At 45.0% G+C, this 27,228-nt stretch overlaps 7 protein-coding genes across 7 annotated transcripts; 3 read left to right on the plus strand and 4 right to left on the minus strand.

Moving 5' to 3' along the window:
• Positions 1-507: 507 nt before the first annotated feature.
• J7337_013834 (uncharacterized protein) lies at positions 508-2,093 on the minus strand (the record flags this gene model as incomplete). Its single annotated transcript, XM_044831309.1, has 3 exons — positions 508-854; positions 911-1,966; positions 2,054-2,093. The coding sequence occupies 3 exons, from the start codon at positions 2,091-2,093 to the stop codon at positions 508-510; spliced, it is 1,443 nt and encodes a 480-aa protein (XP_044674584.1).
• Positions 2,094-2,678: 585 nt separating this feature from the next.
• J7337_013835 (uncharacterized protein) lies at positions 2,679-3,936 on the plus strand (the record flags this gene model as incomplete). Its single annotated transcript, XM_044831310.1, has 3 exons — positions 2,679-2,856; positions 2,911-3,851; positions 3,910-3,936. 3 exons carry the CDS (start codon positions 2,679-2,681, stop codon positions 3,934-3,936), a joined length of 1,146 nt encoding a protein of 381 aa, XP_044674585.1.
• A 2,828-nt stretch (positions 3,937-6,764) lies between these two features.
• Positions 6,765-8,569, minus strand: J7337_013836 (uncharacterized protein; the record flags this gene model as incomplete). The annotated part of the gene is made up of 3 exons (XM_044831311.1): positions 6,765-6,772; positions 6,871-8,488; positions 8,522-8,569. 3 exons carry the CDS (start codon positions 8,567-8,569, stop codon positions 6,765-6,767), a joined length of 1,674 nt encoding a protein of 557 aa, XP_044674586.1.
• Positions 8,570-11,947: 3,378 nt separating this feature from the next.
• J7337_013837 (uncharacterized protein) lies at positions 11,948-13,653 on the minus strand (the record flags this gene model as incomplete). The annotated part of the gene is made up of 2 exons (XM_044831312.1): positions 11,948-13,140; positions 13,197-13,653. 2 exons carry the CDS (start codon positions 13,651-13,653, stop codon positions 11,948-11,950), a joined length of 1,650 nt encoding a protein of 549 aa, XP_044674587.1.
• Positions 13,654-15,199: 1,546 nt separating this feature from the next.
• On the plus strand, positions 15,200-17,058 carry J7337_013838 (uncharacterized protein; the record flags this gene model as incomplete). Its single annotated transcript, XM_044831313.1, has 5 exons — positions 15,200-15,421; positions 15,473-15,951; positions 16,026-16,363; positions 16,424-16,815; positions 16,870-17,058. 5 exons carry the CDS (start codon positions 15,200-15,202, stop codon positions 17,056-17,058), a joined length of 1,620 nt encoding a protein of 539 aa, XP_044674588.1.
• Positions 17,059-18,020: 962 nt separating this feature from the next.
• Positions 18,021-19,640, minus strand: J7337_013839 (uncharacterized protein; the record flags this gene model as incomplete). Its single annotated transcript, XM_044831314.1, has 1 exon — positions 18,021-19,640. The coding sequence occupies one exon, from the start codon at positions 19,638-19,640 to the stop codon at positions 18,021-18,023; it is 1,620 nt and encodes a 539-aa protein (XP_044674589.1).
• Positions 19,641-20,536: 896 nt separating this feature from the next.
• J7337_013840 (uncharacterized protein) lies at positions 20,537-21,731 on the plus strand (the record flags this gene model as incomplete). The annotated part of the gene is made up of 5 exons (XM_044831315.1): positions 20,537-20,648; positions 20,696-20,911; positions 21,071-21,118; positions 21,171-21,343; positions 21,396-21,731. The coding sequence occupies 5 exons, from the start codon at positions 20,537-20,539 to the stop codon at positions 21,729-21,731; spliced, it is 885 nt and encodes a 294-aa protein (XP_044674590.1).
• Between the last annotated feature and the right edge of the window lie 5,497 nt (positions 21,732-27,228).

Consider the following 27,228-nt stretch of genomic DNA (forward strand, 5'->3'; position numbering starts at 1 on the left):
CATTTGTGCACCTCGTTGATGATTACCCAAATAGTGCTTGCCGGGATTGATTATAAAACAGTAAATAAAGTTATAACGAGAAGATCTGGAAGCATTGGTTTAAAACATTCTTACTGGCTGTTTTCATTATTAGGATTCTGCTAAGCGTTGTCACGTAGCATAAGCCTTGGAAGAATGCAGTAGAGTATCAGACAGGTATGGCTCTGGTTTGGCCCATACATTTATACATCTAAAGCTGGAAAGAATAGGGCAATCAATTAAAATAATCCACGCTACACCTTATTCATAATTCTATACTCCTCACTCGGCAATCCCAGTGTCGAATTTACGACTAGAAATTTGTGTACCATCTGTATGAAGTTGGAACCATGACACCCTGATGAATCTTAAGAATCAGTCTGCTTGCTTGTTCTCGCGATTTGCTCGTACTTTGAATCAACGCTCTCTGGACTGCCGGTTAACATTGTAAGCGCCACTGCCTTGATATACGTGCTGATGATGTAAAACTCACTTCTCCTCATCAACGATTGAGCCCGAAATTGTAGTGATATGGAGCGTCTTGGCTTTTGATCTAATTTGCCACCACGGACACTCGAACAAAGCGTCTATGTGCTCGAGAGGTAACCCTGCAGTCTCAGGGACAGCAATGAAGACATAGGCAAGTGCTACGAGACACCATCCTGCAAAGAAAATGAAGGCTCCCCAATTGTGCATACTAGAGAGAATCGAAGGGGTTGCCCGGTTGATACCGAAATAGAACAGCCAGTGAAAGGTTTGGCTGAGGGCCGAGCCAAACGATCGAATGCTATTAGGCCAGAGCTCTGCCCCAAAGACATATGGAAGAACGAGGAGGCCTTGATTGATGATTGTGAGCACGATAGACATCAAAAGTATCTGAACAAGGACTTACCAACAGCATAGCCGAATCCATGAACGAATATGGCTGCGATCGCGGCGGTGGAAGCACCTGGAGCGACAGAACCGTCCTGGTGACTTTTGATATAGGCTCCGAGGTAGACATCAGAAATCAACTGAATGGTAATTCCAATGAAGAGAGACTTCCGACGGCCCAGAGCATCAATGAAAAAGAAGGAGGCGATGAGTGTGTAGAAGAATTTAGACAAGGAGTACATACTAGACAGGAATAGGTTATTGCCATGAGCGCTATTTATTCCCATCAACGAGAGAATCGGCACCAGATAGCTGGTAACAGAGTTTGCACCAGACAGTTGAGCCAAAAGGTACGAGATCAAAGATTGATGAACTCTCCGAAGGTTTCCAGGCACCATAAAGGTCTCTCTCAGGATGTCCTTCAACCCGCCCCCTGAAGCATATCGTGACTTCTCAGCTTGAATCTGGTGCTCAATGTCTGCAATTTCTCCGGCGACGCGGGGGTGGTGAGCTGGCAGACCTCTGAGAGTAACGAGGGTCTTGACAGCTTCTTCCTTACGGTCAACCAGCATGAGCCATCGTGGGGACTCGCAGGCACAAAAGAAGCTTGCAGCGATGATGATGCCGCAGATGATAGTTGGAAGGAACCAAACCAGTTGGTATTGAAGATGAGAGGCAGGTAGGTGGAGGAAGCAAGCATATACGGTCAAGGTACTGACAGTCAAGCTTAGGAGCATAACAACACTAAACCATACGGTCAAGAGGCCGCGGATCTCAGTCGGTGCAATCTCAACAATCGACATAGGGCCTGTGACGGTCAAAGGTCCGATGCCAAATCCAGAAACGAAGCGGGCGGTATATAGAGCACCCTTGTTTCCATAAGAGAATGTTGCAATGAGCTGACCGATAATCCAAATAGCAAAGTAGAGTCGCAGTGACCAAAGGCGTCCGATTCGATCGTTGATGAAGAATGACAGGGCGGATCCGACGCCAGCTGTCAGGTAGACGAAAGATATAAAGTTGGCGACCTCGCTGGGATTCGCAGCTGAGGTAATGCCGAAAGCCTTTGAAAAGTCTGGGAGAGACGGAACGACGGAGCTGGAGCCTTGATCCCATGCCGCAACAGGTTAGAGACAGCCTTCTGATTGATGAGGGAACGAACTGATGCACAAGCCGGACATGGCATAGAGCGCCGACGACATTAGAAGCTGACGGTTATAAATAACCTCTGGAGGTGAGTTTCGATTGCTGCGAACATGTTTGCCGAGTGAAGAATCGCTTAGATATCGTGCGAGATGCATGTTGCAGGAAGTGCGATTGCTATGTTGGTTGGAGGGATAAGTTAGACGGGACTTGAGAATATGACTAAGAAGATACTTATTTATTCTTAAACTTTTACCAGGGATTCATCTCAGAATATATCATGGCGTCCGTTGCTGTAGTGCTCGCTGTATAAAGCAATGTGTTGAAGCTTGCTATGTCATGCGACGGACTGTCTAGACTACCCTAGATTGGTTATCTCGCTCCGACGTTGTTATCGCTGAGCTGGATTCTTCCGAGACTAGGCTCGAGAGAGATTAAAGCAAGGTATATCTTGCTCGGAATCCACCGAGTGGCTTGTCATCTGTTCCACTGACCTTATCAGTTTCGTCTGAAAGTGGACTAGTGAAGCCTTCGCATTCCTATCAGTAATCCCCACCGACAGGAGCTAGCTTGGTCTGGCAATTTAACACGGGCGACAGCCAGATAGACACGTTGGTGACAATAGAGGTCAGCATGATTTTGCCATGGCGACCTTTCTAGAGAAAAAAGACCCCGTTGTGATCGTAGGTGCAGGCATTTTTGGTCTCAGCTCAGCTCTACATCTCGCCAAGAGAGGCTACAGCAATGTCATTGTATACGACAAACAAGACTACGATAAAAGTCTCTATTCTTATCAGAATGGCTCAGATGCGGCTTCGGCAGGTCAGTAGCACTCCGGCCTAGAGCTATTCGATCCCCATGACTAACGCGTTCAAGATCTCAACAAGATCATCAGATCATCCTACGGTACTCAGATCGAGTATCAAGAGCTCTCGGTCGAGGCAATAAGCATGCGGAATCAGTGGAACGCTGACCTCGCTGGCGGAGAAGTTCCACCCGGCATGAGTTCGAGCGATAAAGTCTTCTATAACAACGGAGCCATCTCCTTCAATGAAGGCGACGAGTCACCTCCCTTCGAAAAAGCAAGTGTCGAGAACGCCAAGAAGCTGCATTTGACGAATCAACTCTTGACAACTGCTGCTGAGGATGTGCGCACAGCCAACGATCTCGGTTTTAATTGTGATCAATTCAAAGCCTGTACTCGGGGAAACTCCATGGCGGGCATCCTCGATACAAGCGGTGGATTTGTCGCTGCTGATAAGTCGTGTCGTCTCGCCCTCTACAAGGCTCGCAAGTATGGCGTCAAGTTCGTTTTTGGTCAAGACGCCGGAGCTTTTCAATCGTTCCTAAAGCGTGGAGGAGATGTCATTGGGATTCGCACCAGGGATGGCAAAGAACACCACGCCAAGCTCACCATCATGGCCTGCGGTCCGCAAACACCACTTCTTGTTCCCGAGCTCGACCATCTCTGCGAGGCGACGGCTGGTTCAGTCGTCGTCTTCAAAATCCCATTAGATTCTCCAATCTTTGGCCAGTTTTCGCCTAAGAGGTTCCCGACTTGGATGTACAACATGAGACATGGGGCTCGGGGAGGTCTGTATGGTTTTCCTGTCGATGCAGAAGGTCACCTCAAGATCGGCTACAGAGGGACGAAATACACGAACCCACAAATGCAGCCAGACGGCAAGGAGAGGAGCGTGCCCGTGACGCGCTGGTCTGAGGGGAATAAGGTAACGCAAATTCCCAGGCAAGCCATGGATACCATTGGGTCTCTTGTTGCCCGCCACATGCCTGAGGTCCTCAAGGAGGCTAGCGACGTTGCTTTTACAAGGCTCTGTTGGTATACAGATACATTTGATAATCACTTTGTGATAGATCGTGTGCCGGGACGACAAGGTTTGATGGTAGTTACCGGCGGGAGCGGTCATGCTTTTAAATTCCTGCCCAATATCGGGAATTGGGTCGTGGATATCATTGAAGGAGTAGGACTGGACCGGCCAGCTGTTCGCGCGTGGCGGTTTCGTAGCCCTGCATCCGTAGAGCACGTGAATATGCTTATGGAAGGTTCGAAAAGCCGCAGGTCATTGAAGAATGTAGTTCTCACGGACTCGATTACTGGCAGAACTTCAGCGAGAAGATCACTACTCTAGAATAATCTACAACTACCTATGCTTCGTTGTTACTCATCCCCTGAAGCAACTCTTGAACGAACCATTCCGAATCAACTGGTATGTCATCGGCTCCAATCTCCAAGGCCCAATCTCCGACGGCCTGGGGTTCAATTGGTTGATTCCGGTCCGATGCATGTGACTCTTCATTTGCGCCTCGTGATAGACTGCCATCTCCACAAACGAGGCTAATAGTTCTCTCTGACAAAACCTCAAAGATGTCTCGATAAGGCACAGCTTTGCTCCACCGCTCTGCGATTATAACCAACGCAGTATTGCAAGCCATGCATGTGTTGATAATATCCATTCTCTTGGTCGCTTGTCGTACCTTGGCGGACTTCCAGATACAATATAGATACGTGAGTCCTCCGAGGAAGAGTATATGAAGCGATCCCCACGTAAACTGCAATGATTGGTACTGGAAGAGTCTGCGGTAGAGAAGGCATAGTTCCTTAGCCTTCTGCATGCAGCACTCCAACGCTTCCTCAACAGAATCTTCTTCTCCAGGTAGAGCCTTGTGAGTAATCCAATACCTGTACAAAATAAGTATTGAATGATCATAAGCCAGTCGGAACCATTCGCGCGATGCGAAGACAGATAGTGGATCCAAGCCTGTCGTGTCTGGTGCGTAAGGGATCCCAGAGTGCCATGCTTCTAGCTCTGCTCTCAGCTGATCCATGAGAGGCTTCTTGGTTATTTCCTGGTTGACGGGCGACTGGGTCATTGCCGGGTATATAGTGTTGCCTATTTTGGACCACAAACGACGGAGCTTTATGACATGGATGGCGCCCGTCATGTTCGTAGGCGGCTCATCGGGAGAGACGCGTGGATTTTGTGACAAACCTAGCGTGTTGATTTTGTCATCATCAATATCCAAGGGCAACTGTTTAAGGGGTTAGCAAGTCCGGTGGTGAGCAGAGACGCGATATGCTCACCTCCGCATCAATACAGTCATCTGGTATACCGACGGGGCGACCAAGGATAAAGGAAGCCACACGGTCGATATCGTAGGCGACCCAAAAACATCTCTTGGACATTTCAGCGATTAAAGGGTTAGCATTTCGCCGGAACCTGGAGGCGCTTCGATGATAGCCAAGTTGTATACAATATCTTATGGCAAGGCCAGACGACTTCCTAAGGACGGTCAGACGAAGCGTTTGCTTAAAAAGTGTTCCAATCTCACCATAGACTTCCTCCCGCCGGAGACCTTATAGAGTATACTGCGCACGACAGGAGACTTTGTATGGACTCAATGCTGTCAAGTTCAAGAATGACGGGCTGATGTTTCAGGGCCATTTTGTAGTAAGACTCAGCTGTGTCATAATGAGCTGGGCCCAAAGCCAGGGACGCTGTTGCGTAGACCTAGAACGCCGTCAGATATAGAGACTATGTTGGACAGCGTGCTTACCATCCACACAAAGAACTGCGCCATATCTCCAGCTGCAGAAAGGTTCCCCGAGAGGTCTGCTTTGAAGCACTGCTCTTCCCAGAAGCGAAAGGTTGGCTCATGAAGAAAGGGATACTGCGCGTGAATGTTTCCAAAATACGCTTGTGACAGAGCAGTACCCAGAGGTGGGGACGGGAAACTAACAGCAAACGGCTGAGGACAATTCCAATCTAAGAAGCCACCATGCTCGAACCGAATAGTACTCGCCTGCGATCTCTTCGGAAGATCTATGGCTGTACTAATGATACGCGAAAATGATACGGCTGAGGACGGACCGAAGTAATGAGGCTCTTTGCTGGCAGTGGTCAGGCATAGTAAAGCCACGTCAGTCGATAGTTGATCTCTTGCATCTTCTGCCTCCGCCGACGCCTCTCGTTGACCGTTGCCTGCAGACTCGGACTCAGGCGGGCCCACGAATGGCGTCGCTGCCGAAGGAGAGAAGCTAGAAGAATCCTTCTCGAGGCCCATAAGATGATCGAGAGCGACATCGGGTCTCGCCTGCTGCAATAAGCCCTCTAGATAAGCGACTCGTGTCTCGAGTGACTGCATATAATCCCTTGGTCGAAAGAGCCCTGTCGCAGGATCTTCCACGAGGCATTCTGCGCACAAATATGAGCGAGATGAGAGGCCAAGGCCAGAGGATCAAGGCTTACCTCTACCGCTCTTCTCGCAATTTTGGCATTTTGGGATTTGTCCATCACACTGCTGAGTATTAGAAGGGACGGCGGGTGAGATAAGGGTCATACTTTGAGCTTTCTCTGTTTACAGCCGCTGCAAGCTAAGAGAGTGCGTTCCCCAATGCGAGATCTTTTAGCAGAGTTGGGATTGGCTGTATTGTGGGTGGCCATTGTAGATCTTGCTATAAGGATGAAAGGCCGACCAAGTGCTAAACAGTTAAATTAACACAGGTGACGGAGGAGAAATGTGGGGGAGAAAAAGGGCTGGGGAATTATATAATTTATGTATAAGCTTAAAGCTAAGCACTGGCCTTCTGGCCTTAAATATAAGGTAAAGATATAGAGTTTAATATTTATTTTTATTATTCTTTAGTTAACACTAATAAGAGGATTTTCGCCCGGGAGGTATTTCCTATTGCTCTTCTAATTACTATTTGTCTAAAGGTCTGGAATATGTATAACTCTTAGTCTTTATGTAAATTATCTGAACCATGTACTGATTCATTAGAATTGTTATTAGTAACATCAGACATAAGCTTCGTACCCTTCGTAGAATAATATGGCTTTAGTAAATCCACGATCGTGTGGTGATTTTGCATGCTGGCGAAAAACATGGGCTGATTATCCGGTTTATCCATGCCATCGAAGGGCTTACACTTGAGAAGCAACTTAACCGCTTCGACTTCGCCTTCATCACAAGCCTCGACGAGTGCTCTCCAGATCTGGTGTATTTTGGTTTTGGGGTCGTTGGAACTCATGTCAAGGAAGACTTCCATTATCTCGGTCTTCCCGTGTGACGCCGCGAGTACCAAAGGTGGGCGTTCGCAAATGTCGTAGGAGTCGGAGTAAGACGTGGCCCCGTGTTGGATAAGAAATTTGAGCATGTCCATATGGTTTCCAGCAACGGCATTCATCAATGCTGATTGTTCCATGCCCTCGTCCGGCAGAGCTCCTTTGCTGACTAAGGCACGTACAAAACCCAGGTCACCGGACTCGCTGGCGAACGACAACGCATGATATCCGTTTATGTCGTAAGCGTTGGGGTTAGCACCCTTTTCGATCAATATGAGAACAATCTCGCTGTGTCCACCACAAGCTGCCGCCAGCATAGGCGTCATCTCCTCTTCATCTGCTGTGTCGATGTCGACATCATGGTCCAGGAGCCTCTGCACGATTTCCTTGTGTCCTTTTCCAGCGGCTGAAGCGAGAGGCGTACAGCCATCTTTATCCGCAACGTTCGGATTGACACCTTTCTCGATCAGCAGCGAGACAACTTTACCATATCCACTACGACAGGCCTGACAAAGGACCGATATTCCATCGTCCTTGTTCACGTTCAGGTCTACCCCTTGCTCAATAAGGAATATGATGTCATCCTCTTCTGTTCTACCCCGACAGCCTAGGGTCCAGAGCAAAAGGTCCCCACCTGAAGTCTTTCTCCAATCAAAGTCGGGTTTAACAGCTTTGTATCTCTGTTGTATTTCCTCCAGTCGAGGAGAAGTAGCCGGGACTGGTCTTGGGATGAGCCCGTACCCGAGCTCAGGGGGTGATTTCTCTTTCAGGATCTCAATGACGGCGAGTTGCTCGTTTTTGATGGACCACAGAAATGGTGTCCGCTCCAAATCATTGTCTTTCATATTTGGGTTGGCGCCTTTCTGTAACAGAAGATTGACGATATTTGCATGACCATTCCCGGCTGCCCACGACAGAGAGGTTCGACCGCTTTTGTCCACAAAGTCCACCTCTGCACCAGCGTTCAACAGTAACTCCACGCACTTTTCAAACCCGTGCTCTGTCGCGTAGAGGAGGGGATTCTTCTCGTGCCGCCATTCTTTAGTATCAACGTTTGCTCCCAACGCCAACAGCCTGTCCACGAGATTAGAAGACCCAGAGATCGTAGCAAGCATCAGCGCCGTGTAGCCTGCATCATCAGTGGCATCTATCTTAGCGCCTGCTGTGATTAGCCTCTCCGCAATTGTCTCGTAGCCATTTGCCACGGCGTGTAACAAGGCCGTTCGGTTTCTGAGATCTTGCGAGTGAGGATTTGCACTTCGGTGAAGGAGAAGATCGACGGCACCGACGTGTCCTCCCAGTGTGGCCCAAATTAACAGTGTCCGCCCATTTTGTAGGTCGCGAGCATCGACGCTTCTTCCGGCATCGAGCTAGTTTCCGAGTTCTTTGGTGTTTCCGTTGACTGAGGCGACGATGAGAGGATCCTCCCAAGCACACAGTTCCATAGACATGATCGCAAGTGTCTGACCTGAACTATCAACTCCGGCTTATCAGCGACCTTTGCCTTGCGTGCTGTTCACTTATTTATCTTATGAAAAACTCTTTTTTCTGCGATACTGGTTTAAAATTACATACAGGGCATTTAGGCAGCAGCCCCATAACCGTTTTGTTGTCCATCATAAACAGTAACAGCCGTTCGTATTCAGCTGAACTAGCCTGTGCTGAAGTGGGGCCTTGAGGCTGAAGGGCGCGCGCCCTTTCCCTGGCGATTCTTCAGGCCAGACATGTTTTCGGAGACGATATTTCTTTTTTAGTTATCTGACTCAACACTTTACCTACGAAGAGTGTAAAAGATATGTACGCCTTGAACTGGGCAATAGACAGACCTCGTCGTGTAGAGCTATGTCTCAGAACGATAAGTAGAAAATTGCCTTCACCCAGGAGCAGATGTTAACTTTGAATAATGTCCACTTGGGTCAGATCTAATCATCGCGAGTGCATGTAGTCAACCAGAAGCGGTCAAGCTACTGATTCGAAGACCAGTATGGTATGTTGCATGGGGAAGACTGGTCTATTAAGCGTGTATAGAGTTACTAGGTTCTCTCTGCTAGAATAAGCTTATAGCTATAAGCCTTAACTATAAATAACACTTCTAGCCTATAATTTAGATATTAATATTATAATAATTAACTAATAGCTATAATATAAAGCTAATATAATAAGAACTTAAATAATAACTCCTTAGCTAGCTTTAGAAATATATAAAAAGCTTTAATCTTTTAGTTAAAAAAAGTTAGCTTAATACTATATATACTTTAAATCTTTAAAATAGTAGCTTTTATATTAATAAAATTAGTTTTTTATTAATATTAATTATATTAAATACTAGATATTAATAATTATATTAATAAAACTATAATTATATTTTAAGCTATATTAATATATAAAAAGGCCTTAAAATATAATTATAGCTATAATAAATTTAATTATAAAGTTACTATAAGATATATTTTTATATAAGACTTTAATTAATTAAGTAATAAATTCTTTATTTAACTTACTTTTTTTAATTATAAAACTATTATTTATATAGTAACTTATAATAAATTCTTTATAAAGGTTATTTTAATTACTTAATAAAAGAAAGTAATATTATTTTCTTTGAATTAACTTAAAAAATAAAAAGAAAATTAAAGTAATTAAAAAGTTATTTTAAAAAAACTATATTTAAATTATATTTATATTTAATATATAAATAGTAATTTACTAAAAAAGACTTTCTATAAGTATAATATATAATAATTAGATTTATTAAAAAATATTAATATATAAAAAAAGCTTAACTTAAAGAAAGTTTTATAATAATATATATATTAATATTACTAAAGATAAAAGTTAAAAGAAGGTTTAAGGTAATTAGAAAGTAGTAGCAGTATTAAGTTTATAAGTCAGTTATAAGGTTAGAAAATATACTTTAGTTTTAATATAATAGGTATATATAGAGTTACATGCTCTAAGGCTGTCAGGTACTGGCTGCTTGTTGATCGGTTCAACGATCAGAGGCGAATCAAGGAGGCAATCGACAACAAGTCAGTAGGGAATCAAGACCTTGGAGTGACGTTTTTCAAGCGAGACACCAGTTACACGAATTCCAGTACTTATATAATGGCGAGGTAAGTATTGTCTACTTAAGAGGATTGATACCTTATGGATACTAGTTATTCCCGTAGGAGGCTATGCCTTATGTGAATTATCGGCCCTTACCGCCTAACTAAAAGTCCATCCCTAAAGCCTCTCCCTGTGGCTATAAAGTTAAGAAGTGATCAGAAAGGATCGCCAATATACGTTATCCTAAACGGTGCAAACTAGCCCGTTCCGGCGGACGTTGAGTTTGTGGCTACAGAGTTGCTTCACTATTCGCCGTTGTTCGCCGTTGGCTTGTGACCGTTACACAGCCTAGTAGATTTACAGTTAAGATACCCCGCTTTGAGGTCTGGGAAGAGTAACATAAGAAGGCAATTTCTTCCTTTTCAAGCGGCTGGGATTTTGTAAACCGTTGACATTCGGCTCAGTCAATAAACTTATCGACAGTACTAAGCATCACATCGATCTTATCAATTAGCCTGTCTCTCCAGTAAAACATTGGACCATGACCTATCTTACCTGTGACTACGACAGTGAGACATCAAGCATTGCTGATGAAGGAATCGATACCCCGTCCAGTTCAGACTTTGAAGGTAAGAAGGCTTTACATACTATGCTGATAAAGCTAATTCAAGAGGGTAAAGAAGTGGACATAAACCAAATGGAGTCTCTAAACAGTTCGGAAACCGAAGACTCCTTGGAGGGTTCTGCTTTGCACAGTAGACCAAACACGCCCTTGAACCATGGTCTTTCAGCGACGCAAAGAGAATGGGAAGCCCTATGTACTAAATACCATCAAGGCATCCAATATCTCCGAGATATAGAGGATCAGATGTTCCGCCACCAGACACAGCATTCTTGTCTCTGCATTGGTCACCAAAACCCTATGCTATACACATATCGTCATCAGCGAACGAAGGATCGAAGCACTTATAATATTCCTCAAACTGTCAGTTCTCTTCGTGGTCGTCTTCAGAACAACATCTCCACGAATCTCTTGCCCGACGGCCATCGCCCCAAAATTGAACTAAACAACAATGTAGAGGTATCCGTTGTTACGCTTGATACTCTGAGGGGAAAGAGGACAATGATAAGCTTGACAACGAGGTCAACAATGGATCACAGTCGAGCAGTTACTTGGGTTTTGGGAACATGATCTACCCTAAATTTAAAAGCCAGGCTTATAAGTCAGAATGGCTACTCTTCTTATAGTTAACATGGATAGAATATATTTCCATATGCTGCTCTAAAGGTTTATTAGGCAAATAAAGACTTACCAGATTAAGGGATGTACTCTTATAATAACAGTCTGTAGGCAAAGTAGGATTTATATTTACGATCTGGAGTTCACAGGGTTTGACTAATTCGTTTCTCTCCTGAAAGTGATGGCTTGACGTGTTCAGGGAGGCTGCACAGCAGCATCAAAAGGTAAGAAGTTGGTAGGAGTCTGGACCGCATCAGGCTCCGTCGACCCCGCAGGCCTTTATAAGAAGTACATGGCAAAATCGTATCATTATGAAAATACATGTTGGACTGATTGAATACACGCTCAATTAACAGAAAGATATAATATTAGTAGGGCTATTCTGAGATAAGGTTATCATCACCTGGGCAATTTGGAAAACCTCTTCGAAGCCTACTAATATGGGAAGCTAATCTTTGCTGATGGGAAAGGATTTACCAGCAAAGTATTCTGGTAAGATGATAGAGGCTGGACATCGTTGCCGAAACTGTGAGCATAGAATTTAGGCCAAAACAGCCAGTCTGTCGAAATCAGGTGCCCAACCACCATTGACACCCGAAATTGTAATGGTGTTTGGCCCACTGGTGCTGAAGCCAGAAAGCTCTACAGCGTAGCCCTTGTACACATCCTTATCCCAGTTGTAACCCGTCAGTGGAAAGCTCACTGTCTTCGCAGTACCGCCATTGACCTTGATAGAAGCCAGGCGCTCGTTGGTACTACCGCCGAAACCTACGTCGCCGTTGATGTAATCAAATAGAACATTTTGAGTGGCCTTGGACGTGCTAATATTCGAGAGGACAACCTGGCCGTTGGAGCTGCCACCGAGGTTGCCGACTTTGGTCGAGGAAGTGCAGCCAGAGCAAGAGGCAGTCTGTGCGCCTGATGATAACAACCCGGTGGAGACAGAAGTATACTTGTAATTGGCTGTACTACTGGCTTTCTTGATGTTTGAGAGACGCAATGCGACAGAGCCATGGCCGTTGACCTGCTTGGAGAAGGACGAAGCTCCAGTGGTAGTTTTGCCCGTCCACAGATCCTTGATATCGGCTGATTGATAGCCGAGGGCGGAGAGCTGGAGGCTAAGGGTTCGAGCACTGTTGCTCTGGTCAACATACAGGACTGCAACATCCCCGTTGGCAAGCGGTCCCGCCCACAAGTCTCGATCGCTGGTCCATCGCTGCACTAAGCTGATGGGCTTGACGGCTGAGTCTTGGTTGATAGAGATCAAGTCCTTGTTCTGGAGAACAGCCACGGTCTGGGCCGACAGCGCCGTGATATCCGTGGAGATCATGAGAGCGGATTTGAGCATAGCCCATAGAGCAAAATGGGTCGCCTGTTCGTCGAACGTCATACCAGAGTTACCGACCTCGAGAAGATCAGCATCGGCAATGTGGCCAGGAACTGAGAGGTTCCTGTGCGAAATGTGGATGGCTTGGTTGGAGATGCGGTACACATTGCTCCAGCCTTCGCCAATGTCGTCTGAAAGGCGGAAAGAGGTAGATACACTCTGCGTCCATTCCGCGGGACCTTCGAGGCCACTGGACGAGGAGTATGGAACACCCCATTGGCAAATGAGCATTCCAGGAATTCCGACCTTCTGCAACTCGCTCCACATTGTGCCGAAACGAGTGACAAAGTCAGTTCGTGGATCCTTGGGGGCATTGTTGGTGGTGCTATCAGCGTAGCAGTTGTCATCTGGACCATGCCTTGATCAGTACGATACTCTCTGTTTGTCATAAAAAAGTACTTACATTTCAAATACTCCGTATTTAACGATTTGAAAAACTCGGCGTCGACGGCTTCGTGGCCCAAGGATCCCAGCACAGGGGATGGGTACTGGGGATCACACATACGCTCACCAGCATCGGAATACATGGTCCACTTCATGCCCTTGGACCTAGCCAAGTCACTCAAAGGCTTAAGACCGTCTGGAAAGGCATTGGAATCAATCTTCAGCGCACCCGTGGTTGGGTCACGCTGCGTATCGCGAGAGGCCCAACCGCAGTCGATCTGGAAGAATTTGTAGCCAGCATCAACGAAACCACCGCTAGAGAGAGCTTCAATAGCTGCGGCGATGGTCTTGTTGTTGGGGCTGCATGAAACCTGATTGTATGAGTTCCAGCCCATGACGGGAGTGGACTGGAAGGATTGACCAGAAGCCAGCGAGGGTATGGCGGCAACCGCCAGGATTGAAGGGAGGGACTTCATTGTGATGATAAGAAGGTCTGTTTGCCAAAGGGGCGGAATGGGTATATCCAGAGATGCTTTTCTGAAGGATTGATATGATGGGTTGTTAACACTTCCAAGGCTTGCTATTTATGCTTCAAAAATTCAGTCTCAATATATTCAGCAAGATATATCTAAAGGTTCCGTGCATTCTTCTGGTACTAGCACCGCAATCGGGCCGTTTTCATTTCATTCGCAGTATGCCCAAATTTGCTAGATGTGTTATACCAGGGTATCTGCAACCTGGGCAGAAGATCCCCCGTGGGGAAAGATCACGGGCCGCAGAAACTCGTTCCATTCCGCGATGATCTGCGCCTAGGCCTCGTCGAATCGAGAAGCCCATATGTGCGGCTAACTAAACATAGACGCTACAGACTCAACCTGGGGATCCATTAGTACGGTTCCCAGCTTGTCGGCATCCAGCAGCTGGCTTGAACTTTATATAATCACTAATCCAAGTGATTGGCGCGCTTTCTTTTCCTCCTCCAATTACGAAAATTCGTGGGCAAGTCAAGTATGTAATACAACCTCTGATGTAAGGGAGGGGGATAATGTCTTAGTCTGTGGCCTCCAGAGAATTGGTGTTTGTAGCCTAAAGCTTAACCTTATAGGCCGCAGTCATCCCATAGATGTATGTCCGAGATATTCTTGGTGAGTGTTGTGTTGATTTTGCTTGATAGACCTGGCAGCTCTTACTTGCATCATGCGCGTTGGGTCGTTCCGTGAATGCTTTCTTGGAGATTGCCATGGAGTAGATATGCCCTTCGATGCAGGAAAGAGGCTTTGTTCTCTGTCAAGTAATTGTGTTCACATCATGTCGACCCTTGACTTTAACGAGTGGTCTAAGCGCACCAGGATCCATGTCACGCGCGTCGTGTCGGGATAAGTTTCGGGAGGCAAAGGGAACACGACCTCAAAGGAGATAATGCAAGCAGGGCTATTTAGCCATGGAAGGATGGTGTCAGAAAACGGATTGCCAAGGCTCAAGTCCCGGAATTCGGCAGGGCGCGGGAATAGACACGCGACGACAAGGTCTCCGGCTATCGATGCCGTGGAAAATACCCCAACGGCGCTAGAATGCAGCCTGGAGAAGCAAGAGCTACGCGTTGATAGGCGCGTTTAACACTAGCGCAGGTCTAGTCGCGGTTCATCTCTTGGAGCTTATCCCCAAACGGACTCTCAACCCCGTGGAGTTACCCCCAATCCCCATTCTTGACCCCATTAACTCTGTTCCCCCTCATGACGCTAGAAACGAGTCTGGAGAAGGCACAGATAGTACGGCCGAGATACCACCGTTTTATCCGCGATGCCAAGCTCCCATAGGCGCGTCTAAGACGAGGGTTTATCTCCTTGTCACACTTCATCATTGGATTCTCGGATTGCCTTTTCTCGTGCTGGGAGAGAATCTGCAGATCAGCATATAATGAGTCCACGGCCGACCCATTTCTCACCATCATTAGCCTTCTGAGACACAGCTCTCTCATTCCCTTTATTCCATCTTACTCTCATCGTTGTATCAACAGCCAACATGGGTATCTCAGAAAAGGAAGAGCCAGTCTCCGCTGCTGAGATTGAGACTCAGAAGCATACCATCAATCACCAGGCAGATCTCGACCACAAGGCTGAAATCGCCCAGTTCAAAGGCGATGCCATCGAGGCTGAAAATGCCGAGTTCAACATGGGCGTCCTCGAGGCCGTCCGTGCCTACCCTATGGCTACGCTCTGGGCATTCATCATGTCGTGCACCATCGTAAGTTCTCCCCATGGACCGTGTCTTTCTCTCCCAAGCTGACAACACCAGATCATGGAGTCGTACTGCGTCTTCCTGATGGGAAACTTCATCGCCCTGCCCAAGTTCGCACAGGACTACGGTGTCTACAGCGCAAATGTCAACAAGTATGTCATCACGGGTCCTTGGCAGTCTGCCCTACAGTGCTGCGGTCCCGTCGGTGCGCTTATTGGTGTTACTATTGCTGGCCCAATTACTAGTCGCATTGGTTACCGCTGGGCCACTATCGGAGGTCTGATGCTTCTTAATGCCTTTATCTTCGTGTTCTTCTTCGCCAATTCGCTTTCTGTTATGGTAGCTGCCCAGGTACTCGAGGGTATTCCATGGGGTATCTTCATTGCCAACGCACCTGCGTATTGCAGTGAGATTGTCCCTATGAGACTGCGTGCTCCTGCAACCCAGATGTTGCAAATGTTCTGGGCTATCGGTTCTATCATCGTTAACGGCGTCGCTTATCATTATAACGGACTCGAAGAGAAGGCAGCGTACAGGTTCGTACTCCATATACTACCCTGCCTTTTGAACTTACAAATGAGAATCAATTCTGACAATACCTTTCCTGCAGGGTCCCCATCGCTCTCCAGTGGATATTCCCAACGCCCCTCGCGATCCTGATCTTCCTCGCCCCTGAATCTCCATGGTGGCTCACCCGCCGCGGCCGATATGACGAGGCCGTCAAGGCTGTTGCCCGCCTTGGTCGCAGCACTGTGGTAAAGAACCATGAGGAGTCTGTTGCTATGATGCGTCGAACTATCGAACTCGAAAAGTCCGAGAAGGAACCTAGCTACATCGAGCTTTTCAAGGGAACCGACTGTTACCGAACCCTTATTGTGTGCGGCGTATATGCTGCCCAGAACTTGACTGGCAATCTGATTGCCAACCAGGCCACATATTTCTTCGAGCGTAAGTCTCTTTGCTTCGCTACTCCACTCAAAGATTGACATATACTGATGCATTTGATAGAGGCCGGCATGACTACAAACACTGCTTTTGCCCTCGGACTTATTACTTCTGCCCTTCAGATGATCTTTGTTATGCTGTCCTGGATTCTGACTACCTACATTGGCCGACGCACCATCTACGTCTGGGGTTCGTTCATCAACGTCCTGTTCCTCCTTGCCTTGGGTATTGCAGGTAGTGTTGGGAAGAGTAACGCAGCCTCATTGGCCCAGGCCTCATTGGGTCTTATCGTGTCTGTTCTCTTCACACTTGGCCCCGCTCCTGTTTCATATGCCATCATCGGCGAGACATCAGCCATTCGCCTCAGGCCTCTTACGACCGGTATCGGCCGTGCCAGTTACTACCTGGTCAATATTCCCTGCATCTTCTTGTCGAGCTATATGCTTAACCCCAAGGTATGTCCATTCTGCCTCTACAATCATTGACTTGATACTAATACTGTCCTGTAGGAAGCCAACCTCGGCGGAAAATGTGGCTATGTCTGGGCTGGAACGGGCTTTGTGTGCTTTATCATGTCATGGATCTGGCTTCCCGAGTTCAAGGGTCGCTCGTACCGTGAGATTGATATCCTGTTCAACCGTCGCGTTCAGGCCCGCAAGTGGTCCAAGACTGTTGTCGACCCCAACGACGACGAGTAGATGCTTTAAGGACAGACAGACAGGCACACGTGATCTATGTTGACATTTAGATATAGTTATATCAGATTGATTCATCTACTTGCAGTTTCTGTTTCCCCAAACCATGTCACTTACTAGCACCTAGTATCCCAGATCGTTAGTACCTAATGGAATACAGCTTATTTCTTTATGCTATTCATCAATATCCTGTAACTGTCTAAACTCCTTCACTGTGCTATCTCTCTTGTAAATGTCTCTTTAACTTATCTTGTCACTGTTGGCTTCGAATAGTAAATGAAATAAATGACAGGCCTATTGTAGGTGTCAGTTGCAGTGATCTTGGCAAGCACTCTGACGGCCTGAACACAATCGTCGACAGGCAATCTACTGTTCAAGGGAGCACGTTCAAGGGTCGTCCTTCCCTTTCCGTCCATTCGAGACGTCTAACAATTTCGTCCATGGCACACCCTTCGAATTAGAGATAGACTGCTGGCATCAAAAGTAACCAAGATAGGCGATCCCCGGTAGTCGATGGTGTTATTGCGCTCTGGAGTACCCTCGCTTCTGATGGTGGATCTAGCCCGCCCCTAGCCGTTTTCTGGAGCAGACCCCTCATCATCAAGGTCCAATAGCTGATTACCTTCAGAAAGACTACTTGTATCGTTGTTTGCAAGATCCAAAAACAAAAAGACAAATAGCCTTTGGAGTTCTCGCTTTTTCAGCTATGGAATTGTATTTTCCCGGACTTGCACGGAACCAATTGCTTGACTGGCGAACAGTTGGACTACCCTGAAGACCACGATGTAGAAGGACCTGGTGAAGAACCTGCGGCCAATTATTGAATTATGGGCCAAAACAGGAACTGAATCTGGTGCAATGAATTAAGAAGAAATTTTATTTGAGCTTGGTGAATAGAACAGTATTCAAACACTCGATACCAACGCAACAACTGCCCAAGATCTCCTAGATCTTCGATGTCGCGTTCAGCTCTCAATATCACCCAGTTTGCCCATGATGTTACCAAGGTCTCTATAGGCAGCCCCCCACTCCTCCTGGATGACCTTGGATACCCATGGACCCCTTGGCTTTAGCCTGAACTTGAACGGCTTGGGCTCCGCCATAAACCAGACAACCTCCATCTCCATTTCATCTAAATCTTCGACAGCCTCAAAGTCAAATGCCCACATCATCGCCGCAACCTGGGCGAAGGTACCGTCTACGGCAACACGTTTTCCAAGACAGCTTCGCCGACCGTGACCGAATACTGGCAACGGGAGGAAGGTTTTCAGTTCTCCTTGGCTCTTGATGTCTGCGAGCATGTTCTCACCGTCTAGCCATCTTTCGGGAATAAATTCGTCGAGGTTGCCTAGCGACGGGTCAAACACAGCTTCATCACGACCGATAGACCACGCATTTGTCAAGACCATTGCATTCTTGATGATGCTGATACCCTTAAAGTCGTCTTGTTTGTCTGCCCGACGGGGTACGCCTCCTGGGGAGATAGGTCGCCAACGCAGAAGCTCAGATATGATGGCGTCAATGTAACATAGAGAGGATCTGTCGGTGAAGCAAGGGAGTCGATCCCGTCCAACGACAGCATCCAGTACGTCATGCGCTCGCTTCATAAAGTTCTTGTTGGCCGTCGTCGCAGCAATGAATAGCCAGAGTATTGTACGAGTGCTAGTCTCTATACCACCTTGGACACTCGTCGCAAGCGTGAAAGCGAGGTCAATGTCGGGAATCGGCTCCTTGGCGTATTTCGCTGCAAGGGAGCGTGCTTGTTTCGTTGCGTTCCACCCAGGACTGTCATCACCAAGGTTCAACAAGTGCATGTTGAGGTCTTTCTGCTCGTTGAACAATTCATCGGCAGCTTTGCGCCAGGGTGAAATGGCAGCTGGGAGATTGGCAAGGAACGGGAAGATATCGGGCAGACCAGGCCTTGAGGCATACGAGGTGACCTTGGCCTGCGTCTCACGGACCCGCTGATAAAGTGGCTCATCGAGGGTGGGAACACGGACGCCATAGTGCAATGCGAGAATAATACTCGCTTGCGCGCGTTCAAGCAAGGGGAAGACATCGTCGCTGGTAACGACTCCTGATTTGTGGTCGCTTAGTTCGACAAGGTTCTTGACGAGCTGCTTGGCTTCTAGTTCCATGACGGGCTGGTAGCGTGGAGCAGCAATACCACCGAGCGATGGAGACAAGATGCGATGATGGAGCTTCAAATGCGCATCCATGTCATGCATCAGCGTGAACCGTGACTGTCCTGGCCCAGCGTCTGTGATCATCTCCATGCCCACGGACCTTGGACGATTGCTATACCAAGCGCCCCTCTTGCCCAGCAGCTCTGTCGCTGCCTCGGCTGTGTTGATAATAACAACGGGCACTATACCGAACAGTTTCGGCGTTGCGATAGCGCCATTTTTTTCCACCCAAGCGTCCCATTGCAGAAGTGGCTTCTCGATCGGTGAGTTGTGGATGTCGCCGATGATAGGCAGCTTGAGGGGCCTCTTCTCGCCTTTTCTAGCTGGTGAAAAAAAGTAAAGTAGCGTTACACCGGCAATAATACCGAGCACGAGAAGCGAAATTGAAGTAACCGCCATGTTGACTACTGATCTGTGTCTGTCTAAAGTTGCCAGCGATGCTCGCCAGCGCGCATCTTAAACCTCTCACAGGCCAAGAAAATCCCCGCACGGGGTTACTTCCAGATCCAGATATCCTCCGCAAATATCATCATCAACCTGCATTGTTTTATCTCTAATCCGATACGACCTCTTACTCCAGTGACAGCGGTATTATTGGGAAGCGAATTGATGTATCCAATAATGAATCTATTCACACGAATTGATGCCTTATCTGGGGATTTGCACTGAAGCCAAGAGAACCGGACCATCATAGATTTTGTTATTTCAGATCGACAAGGCCTGAAAAGTTGATTTGAAGAGATTAGAATAGAGAATCAGTTGGCGTTGGCACGCCAAGCTGCATGTGACAGCGCTATGACAGTACACCCGTGATTGTTTCCGAGAAGCTAGGGCCGTGTTGTTGACGCTCGGGTGCATTCTTGCTTCACCTGAACTTTGGTGCACGAGCATGCAGTAACTAATCCTACATAAAAAATCTTTACACCTTCTCTTTCTAGAGACATACTCCACTCTGTTTGTCCTGAATAGTGAGATGAATATCTGTTTGAAACATCCCGGCCGTTGATCTTAACAGCTGGACTTGACAGTCCTGACTCTAAAGGTAACAAGCCTTCCTGATTGGGTATAGTCATAGAAACATGTCCAAGCACCGCGTTTCAGAACACGGTTTCTCAGGGCATGCATCTAAGTATAGCGCAACGTCAAAGACATTTTGCAATAGCAGTCTCTTCGAGCATGTGACATTTTTCAGTCTGTTAAACTGTTGAGTATATATATGTGCGTGATGTCCAACAATTAGTCAAAACTATTCTCACACTCATCTCGTTTCTTCATCACTCGTTACCTTTTCCATAATGTTAACCACTTTGTTTCTTTCTGCCTTGGCCTGGAGCCAGATCACAAATGCCCATGGAACCATAACCAGAGTAATTGGCGCAAATGGTGTTGTTATGCCAGGACTTACTAGTAAGAGCATTCATAGGAAACTCAAACCTGGAGCTAACAGGCAGCAGTCCTTGATGGAACACCTCGATCTTATACCTCTGCTGCTTCTGGTGCGCAGGTCGATACCAGCGTGATCCGTGACCCTGAACTTGGCACGAGTAAAGCCTCCGCACTTGGTCGAACTAGCAAAGGCCCAGTTGACGGGGCCCGCGTCATCAAGGCATTTATGAAGGGTCTCAAGGGCCGGTCCCTTGCTGACACTATCCTTGGGGGAGGTGAAGAAGGTAAAGTGGCATGGCAAGCAACGAATGTTATTTGACAGCTAACACCCTATAGCTACCAGAGAAGCCGTGTCCTTTGTGACTGGAAATGCGGGTGCAGTTGTAAATGGTAGGCTTTCATCAATATGGTTTTACTCAAGTTTCCAGACTGACCTATTTTAGGTGTGCAAGACGGGATCGAAAGCTCCCCAGTTGGTGGCTTGGCCCTAGGTATGTATGCAGAAACAGTTGGCAGCGTGAAACATTCGCTGACCGACAGTAGGAGCTGAGCATGGGGTCAACGGTCTTCTGGATGACTTTTTCCAAACCGCAAAAGGTGTCCCATCTCCTCGCGGATACATCGAAGACGGCATCCAGAATTCTACTGGAGTTGGCGCCAAGTCTGGGCTGCCAACCATTGCATCCGACGGAACTCTTAAGCTGATTTACCATCAGGTTCGTGACCATGATCTTCACTTATGATTCATATTGACTCTTCATCGTACAGGTCAACGAAGACGGTGCTGGTCCTTTGCTCGTCGACATTGACTTCACTTCAGGCGGGACTGATCCGAAAGCTTTTAAGTCCGCTGAAGTAGTTCAGAACATTATTGGCGTATTGGGCTTTTCTACTGTAAGCTCGACTGACTTCCCGGTTGTTGTCAAAGTGCCTACTGGTCAGGTTTGCACCGGAAAGGTGGCTGGCGTTTCTGGTGTTTGTATTGCAAGGGTGCGAAACAGCGCTACTGCTGGCCCCTTTGGTGGCGCTGGTGCGTTCACTCATAACCCAGAGGCTGCAAAGGGGAAGAAGTCCAGCGCGAAGTTCCGCCATCGCCATGTCTGATTTCCGGGTTGTTGTATGCCGGGACTGCCTTGTGTCATGTCCTTGTGAACAGCTCCTTGGATTAACTATAATTGTACCTTTCAAGTTACTTCTTATACTATAGCATATTCTTAATACACTGCCAGACCGCCCATCCCTTATGTAGTATTGTCCAAGCCACGCTAGCCAGAACGACTAACGAGTATGGGACCGCATTACCTATATTCTACCTAGAATCGTCACAAGACAATTTAAAAAAGGGGTAAATTCAGGGATAACAGAACAGAGTTTAGTTTACACAATTACACTGCCTCGATTTGCTATCCTAACAATCTAATAGTAGCAAATCTCGACCTCATGGGTTTTTTTGTATTTGTTTCTACCTTATAATTAACATTCAGCTGGTTATTGACCTGGCTAAAAGGATTGCATCATGATGTCAATTTCCAAGGTTTGCCCATGGCACTATCAGATTCTCTTTATGATTCTCGAGGTACACGTTCTGGCAGGCTTTTGACTCGCTGGGCATCCTAATAACTCTTTCACAGCCAAGTGTGATCTTCACGTCCCTTTTTTTAGTTCCAACATCACCACCTAACCACTTTCACTCCCTTGCTCCGTCAGATAGTGCAGGGCTTCTCTGGTTGTCCTCTCCTGTACACAAGCCATGCGACGCTGAATCGGCCTGGAACACTCCCCAACTCCGCGGCCTCTAGTACGCATACATCACCGCTCTTGCCTTCAGTGGCGTCCTTGAGCCGATGCTCCTATACGTAGCTCGGTACAAACTGCGAGACATCTGCGACGCGGAGAAGGTGATAAAGAAGGTTTTGGCTGCGTGTATAGCGTTTGAAATTTTCCACGTAGGTGCGACGTTGGCTATTGCAGGCGTGGCGGCGGTACTTCCTGGGCCTCACAGGCACATATACGCTATGGTTAATGTTTGGGTTCGACCGCGTGGATGCTTTTGCGGATGCTGTGGGTAGTAGGTGTTGGGAGAAAGTTTGCTATTACTGGGATAAAGCGCGAGTAAGCGCTACTAAGAGTTGTTTCCGAGGAAGGTTGTCCAAACCGAACAGTAGCAGAACTCAACCCATTGCTACTTACAATCCGTTAACCACCAGTATTGAAGATCATGGAATCCATCCCCAGTTCAAGTTCACACACTACTTAGATGCCTTGAGTAGAATAGTAGCGTGCAAGAGATTAACTCCTGTTCCTCCCCAGAACGCATTAAAGGATCCTTCAAGAAGACTAGAAGTATGGATGATGGGACGTGGTGTTCTTTTCCATAGCCTGCAAACAATCCCAGTGCTCGACGATACAGGATCCCTTGGTTCTGTAAACATCAAAGACATTTGTTAAGGAGTCATTGACGCCCCCAGCTTTGATATGAATCGTCGTATACTCCGGCCCTACCATAACACGGGCAATCTTGAACAGTCATGTCAGCTACCCGTTTATTTCGCGTCTCCCAAGAAGGAATGATACCTCAAATGTATTATCTTTAGAACCAAATAATGGCGACAGGATCTCGATAGCTTCGTCTCTCCCGTCCGGAATGCTAGGGTTGTGCTGCACGTAGTTGCTCGCTACATAGCGCTCAAATGCACGCTTGACGTCTTTTTCAGTGTAGAATGTATATGCGAAATCGTTCATGGCAGTTTGGATCATAGATTGGCTAAGATCGGGACTGGTGGTTGAGGGGCAGTCCCAGATTGTGACGTTGCTGGTGTTGATGCCGGCAATTTCGACAACGCGCTGAGTGCTTGTTGCTACTACTTTGTTGGTAAGCACGATCAGTGCGCTTAGCATCAATGAGTGTGTGAACATATTCTAAGTTTTCGTGTTTCGTGCTAGACCATGTGTTGATGTAATGTCCAGCAAAGCAAGAGGCAAGATAGCTATTATATATTTATGGCGTGCGTTGCTAATTTGACTAGAGCGAAAATCCGGGGAAGTATCTGGGGGTAAAGGTTCCGACCCGGTCTGACCAAATCCGAACCGAACTGTTAAGGTTAGGTAGATCCAAGACTATAGTAATGTATTATTTAAACTCCCTTAACTACTATCTAGATATAAAACAATATAATATTTATATAAATATAACTTTAATAGAATATTAAGAAATAATAGTTAAGTATATAAGTAAAAGCTAAAATTAAAAAAATAATATATTATAGCTATTTAAACCCTCTCTTTAAGCTAATCTGAATACTAACTTAATACTATAAATAACAAGCCTATTAACTATTTACTATATTAATTCTATACTATAAATTTAATATAAAGGCTAATATAATTAAGCTTAGTAAGTTTTTCTAATAAGAGTTAGCTATAAAGCCTTTTATAAGTAAAATACTTATTATCTAGTATTATTTATAACTAGTTAGTATAGAATTTACTAGCTGGAAAGGGGAGTATACATGACCCAGAGGCCAATTCGCGACGTGTCATTCGCGCATCTATATTGCCTATAACCAGAGACAATCCAGAACCCAGCGCGATATTCTTTTGCTCTGCCCGCCCGCCAGCACAGCTCTACGTATGCAAGGAATCCCGCAACGTTGCTCTTGCACAATTCAAGCCTTTCTTTAGGAAGAAACTCGAACATAAGGAGACGACTTGACTGATATACTTCCGTCTAAAGCTCAATATCCTATACCTCGACTTAGACTACTAGAACACAATTGCCTTAGAATACCCCGAAGTAAACGAAATCGAGTCGATCGCTTTCCCGAGCGAGCCCTGTTGGTGGCCGGACGGCTGCTTAGCAAGCATGACGAGGCTTTAATTGGTGACAGGCTCAGATCGACCATGGCCACTAAGCCGAGGCTGTTGGGCCGTCGAATTTTTGCCGGACCCTTCCAGCAAAGAGGTGGAGATGGAAACAATCGATTGCCTTGGCCACATCAGACGCCATAACGCTAACGTTCCCGATATAGAACACGTCGAAGCCGTCAAGCTTGTCCACAAAAGTTGCTACTTTGGCCAAAGTAAATAAGCAGGATGCTGCGTGGGTGGAGGACAACGTCACAGATCAGCGCTATCGGCTTGAGTAGGTGCGACTCGAATACTAGACTGGCTTCAATCTATACCTACAACTTAGCGGAAGAGCCATTATTGTCTCCCTCCTCCCCAGAACCGCCGGTCAAACGACGGTAACTCGATACAGTCCGTGGCAACTGGGCCGTGCCCAAAGGGCACAACCTCAAGCCACGTCTACAGATGCCTCCGGCCTCGAGATCTGCCTTTACATCATATCTCCGGACGCGGTCGAATTCGAACTATGACGTCGACCCCAATTGCTTTATGGCTTTTCCCAACGTCGGATGGATTACAGCCGTAGCCGCAGCGTTGATGAGGACAAGGGGCGGGATAATAACCAAGAGCAGGCAGGCCCGCTCTTGTCCAAAACGACTTCACGCCTTATCTAGCTTGCTAAGGCTTCTCCGTTTTAGAAAAAGACTTGTAAAAGTAATTATTTAACTTAGGTAATATAATAACATTTTTTTAATAAAGTCTTTTATTTAGCTTTTTTTAAAATATTTAAAGTTAAGTAAAAAACTCTTAGAAATAGATTAAAATTAGCTTTAAAAGCCTAGGCCTAAAGATAAAAAAAAAGTAAATTTAAAAATTAAAATTAAATATAGTATTAAAAAAAGTAACTAACTTAATTAAAAAGCTAGTAATAATTTAAGCTAAATTATTATTATAATAATTAAGATTTTAAATAAAGAAACTAGTTTATATTACAACCCCGGCGGATACATTATATACTACCTACAATTCTCTTACTAATTATTAAAGGACTAATGACTTCTATCTCAGTCTATAATAGATACACTAATCACACTAGGACTAAGGACCCACTATCACAGTCTAGGACTAATATTAAACATCTTAGTCCTTAAACCTTAATATACTAATATATTATATAGCCAGTATATAAAGACACTTATATAGCACTTTTATAGATTCTAGCTTACTAGCTATTAATAAAACTTCTTTATATTAATTAAGCCTAATATATATTAAATCTACTATTAAGAGATATAATACTTTAATAACACTTAGTATTACACCCTATACAATCTGCTAATAATAAACCTAAGTATAGCTTAGTTTAATATAGTTAGACTTAACTATTATATATTAATAGCTCTTATTTAGACCATACTATATAACGCTAAGTAATATAAATACAATAGCTACTAATATTAACCCTACCTAGTAATATACTATACTTAATAATAATATACCTTTTACCTTATAAGATATAAATATAGATAATAACTTTAATAGTAGCATTAACTTTAATATTAAATAGCTATATTAATAGATAACTAATATAAATATTAAAATAAATAATCTTTAATAAGTACTTACTAAAATAACCTAGCTATAGGCCTAGCAGGCTATTAACTAGCAGAACACTATTTAGGAAATGCATTAACTTACTACTACTACTATTAGTAATAAGGAAGCAAGTAAAATCCTTAAACTAAATATACTTAAACCTTTTAATAGGAACCTAGTAAAACTATTTATATTCTTTACTTAGTACTAAGCCTTTATAAGTTACTTTCTAAACTAGTTTAATAAAGATAGTAATAGAGTTATATATACCTTAAGATAACTTAAGGGAAATACAGCCTAGTAGTTTTAACTTATATTAGAAGATATAACTACTAAACTTAAATATAAACTATTACTATAAATATTCTAAATCTATAAGAGCTACTTAGCTTTTAAAGAAGCCTTATAATAAGCCTTTAGATTAGTTAATAAGAAAAGCTAGGCAAAATAAAAAATTAAAATTCTTAAATAAACTAAGTTAGTATCTAAGTATAAAACTAAGTTCCTTTAACTAGCTACTAAGCTAGGATAGGACTAAGAACTACTTATATTATTATTCTTTAATAGACTTAAGGAATCTATTTAAGTAAAACTCTATAAGGAAAAAAGACCTAAAATACTAGTTAATTATATTAGATAAGCTATCTGTATTAATAATATATAATTTTAATAGAGGATCTATAATACTTAAAATAATTAAAGATAATAAGGAAATAAACCTTGCTATAATGCTAATTAAGGGAGATAATAAAACTATAATACCTTATACAGGACTGAGTCAGGACCTATAACTATTAAAGCAACTAAGAAAGATAAATCTAAAATCACTTACTAAAACTGTAATAAGAAAGGATACTATAATTAAGAATATAAAAACCCTACTAAAACTAACTAAAAATATAGACCTATACCTAAAGGAAAGAAATATATTAATAGTATTAGCAAGAAGGAAAAACCTTAAATAGCTACTTATACTATTAATATAACTAGATTAGGATATAATAAGTCAGGACTAACCAATAGCATATAAGTATATAATCTATTCTTTAGTAAAGAAGAAATACTTAATAAATACTATCCCTAAATAGACCCTAAAGACTAACCTATCTTAAGACACTTAGCCCTAACTTTAGAAATACCTTTTACTAAAAATAGAAAA

The sequence above is a fragment of the Fusarium musae genome, chromosome 11 (genome assembly GCF_019915245.1).
Source record: "Fusarium musae strain F31 chromosome 11, whole genome shotgun sequence".
In the NCBI taxonomy this organism is placed as follows: domain Eukaryota; kingdom Fungi; phylum Ascomycota; class Sordariomycetes; order Hypocreales; family Nectriaceae; genus Fusarium; species Fusarium musae.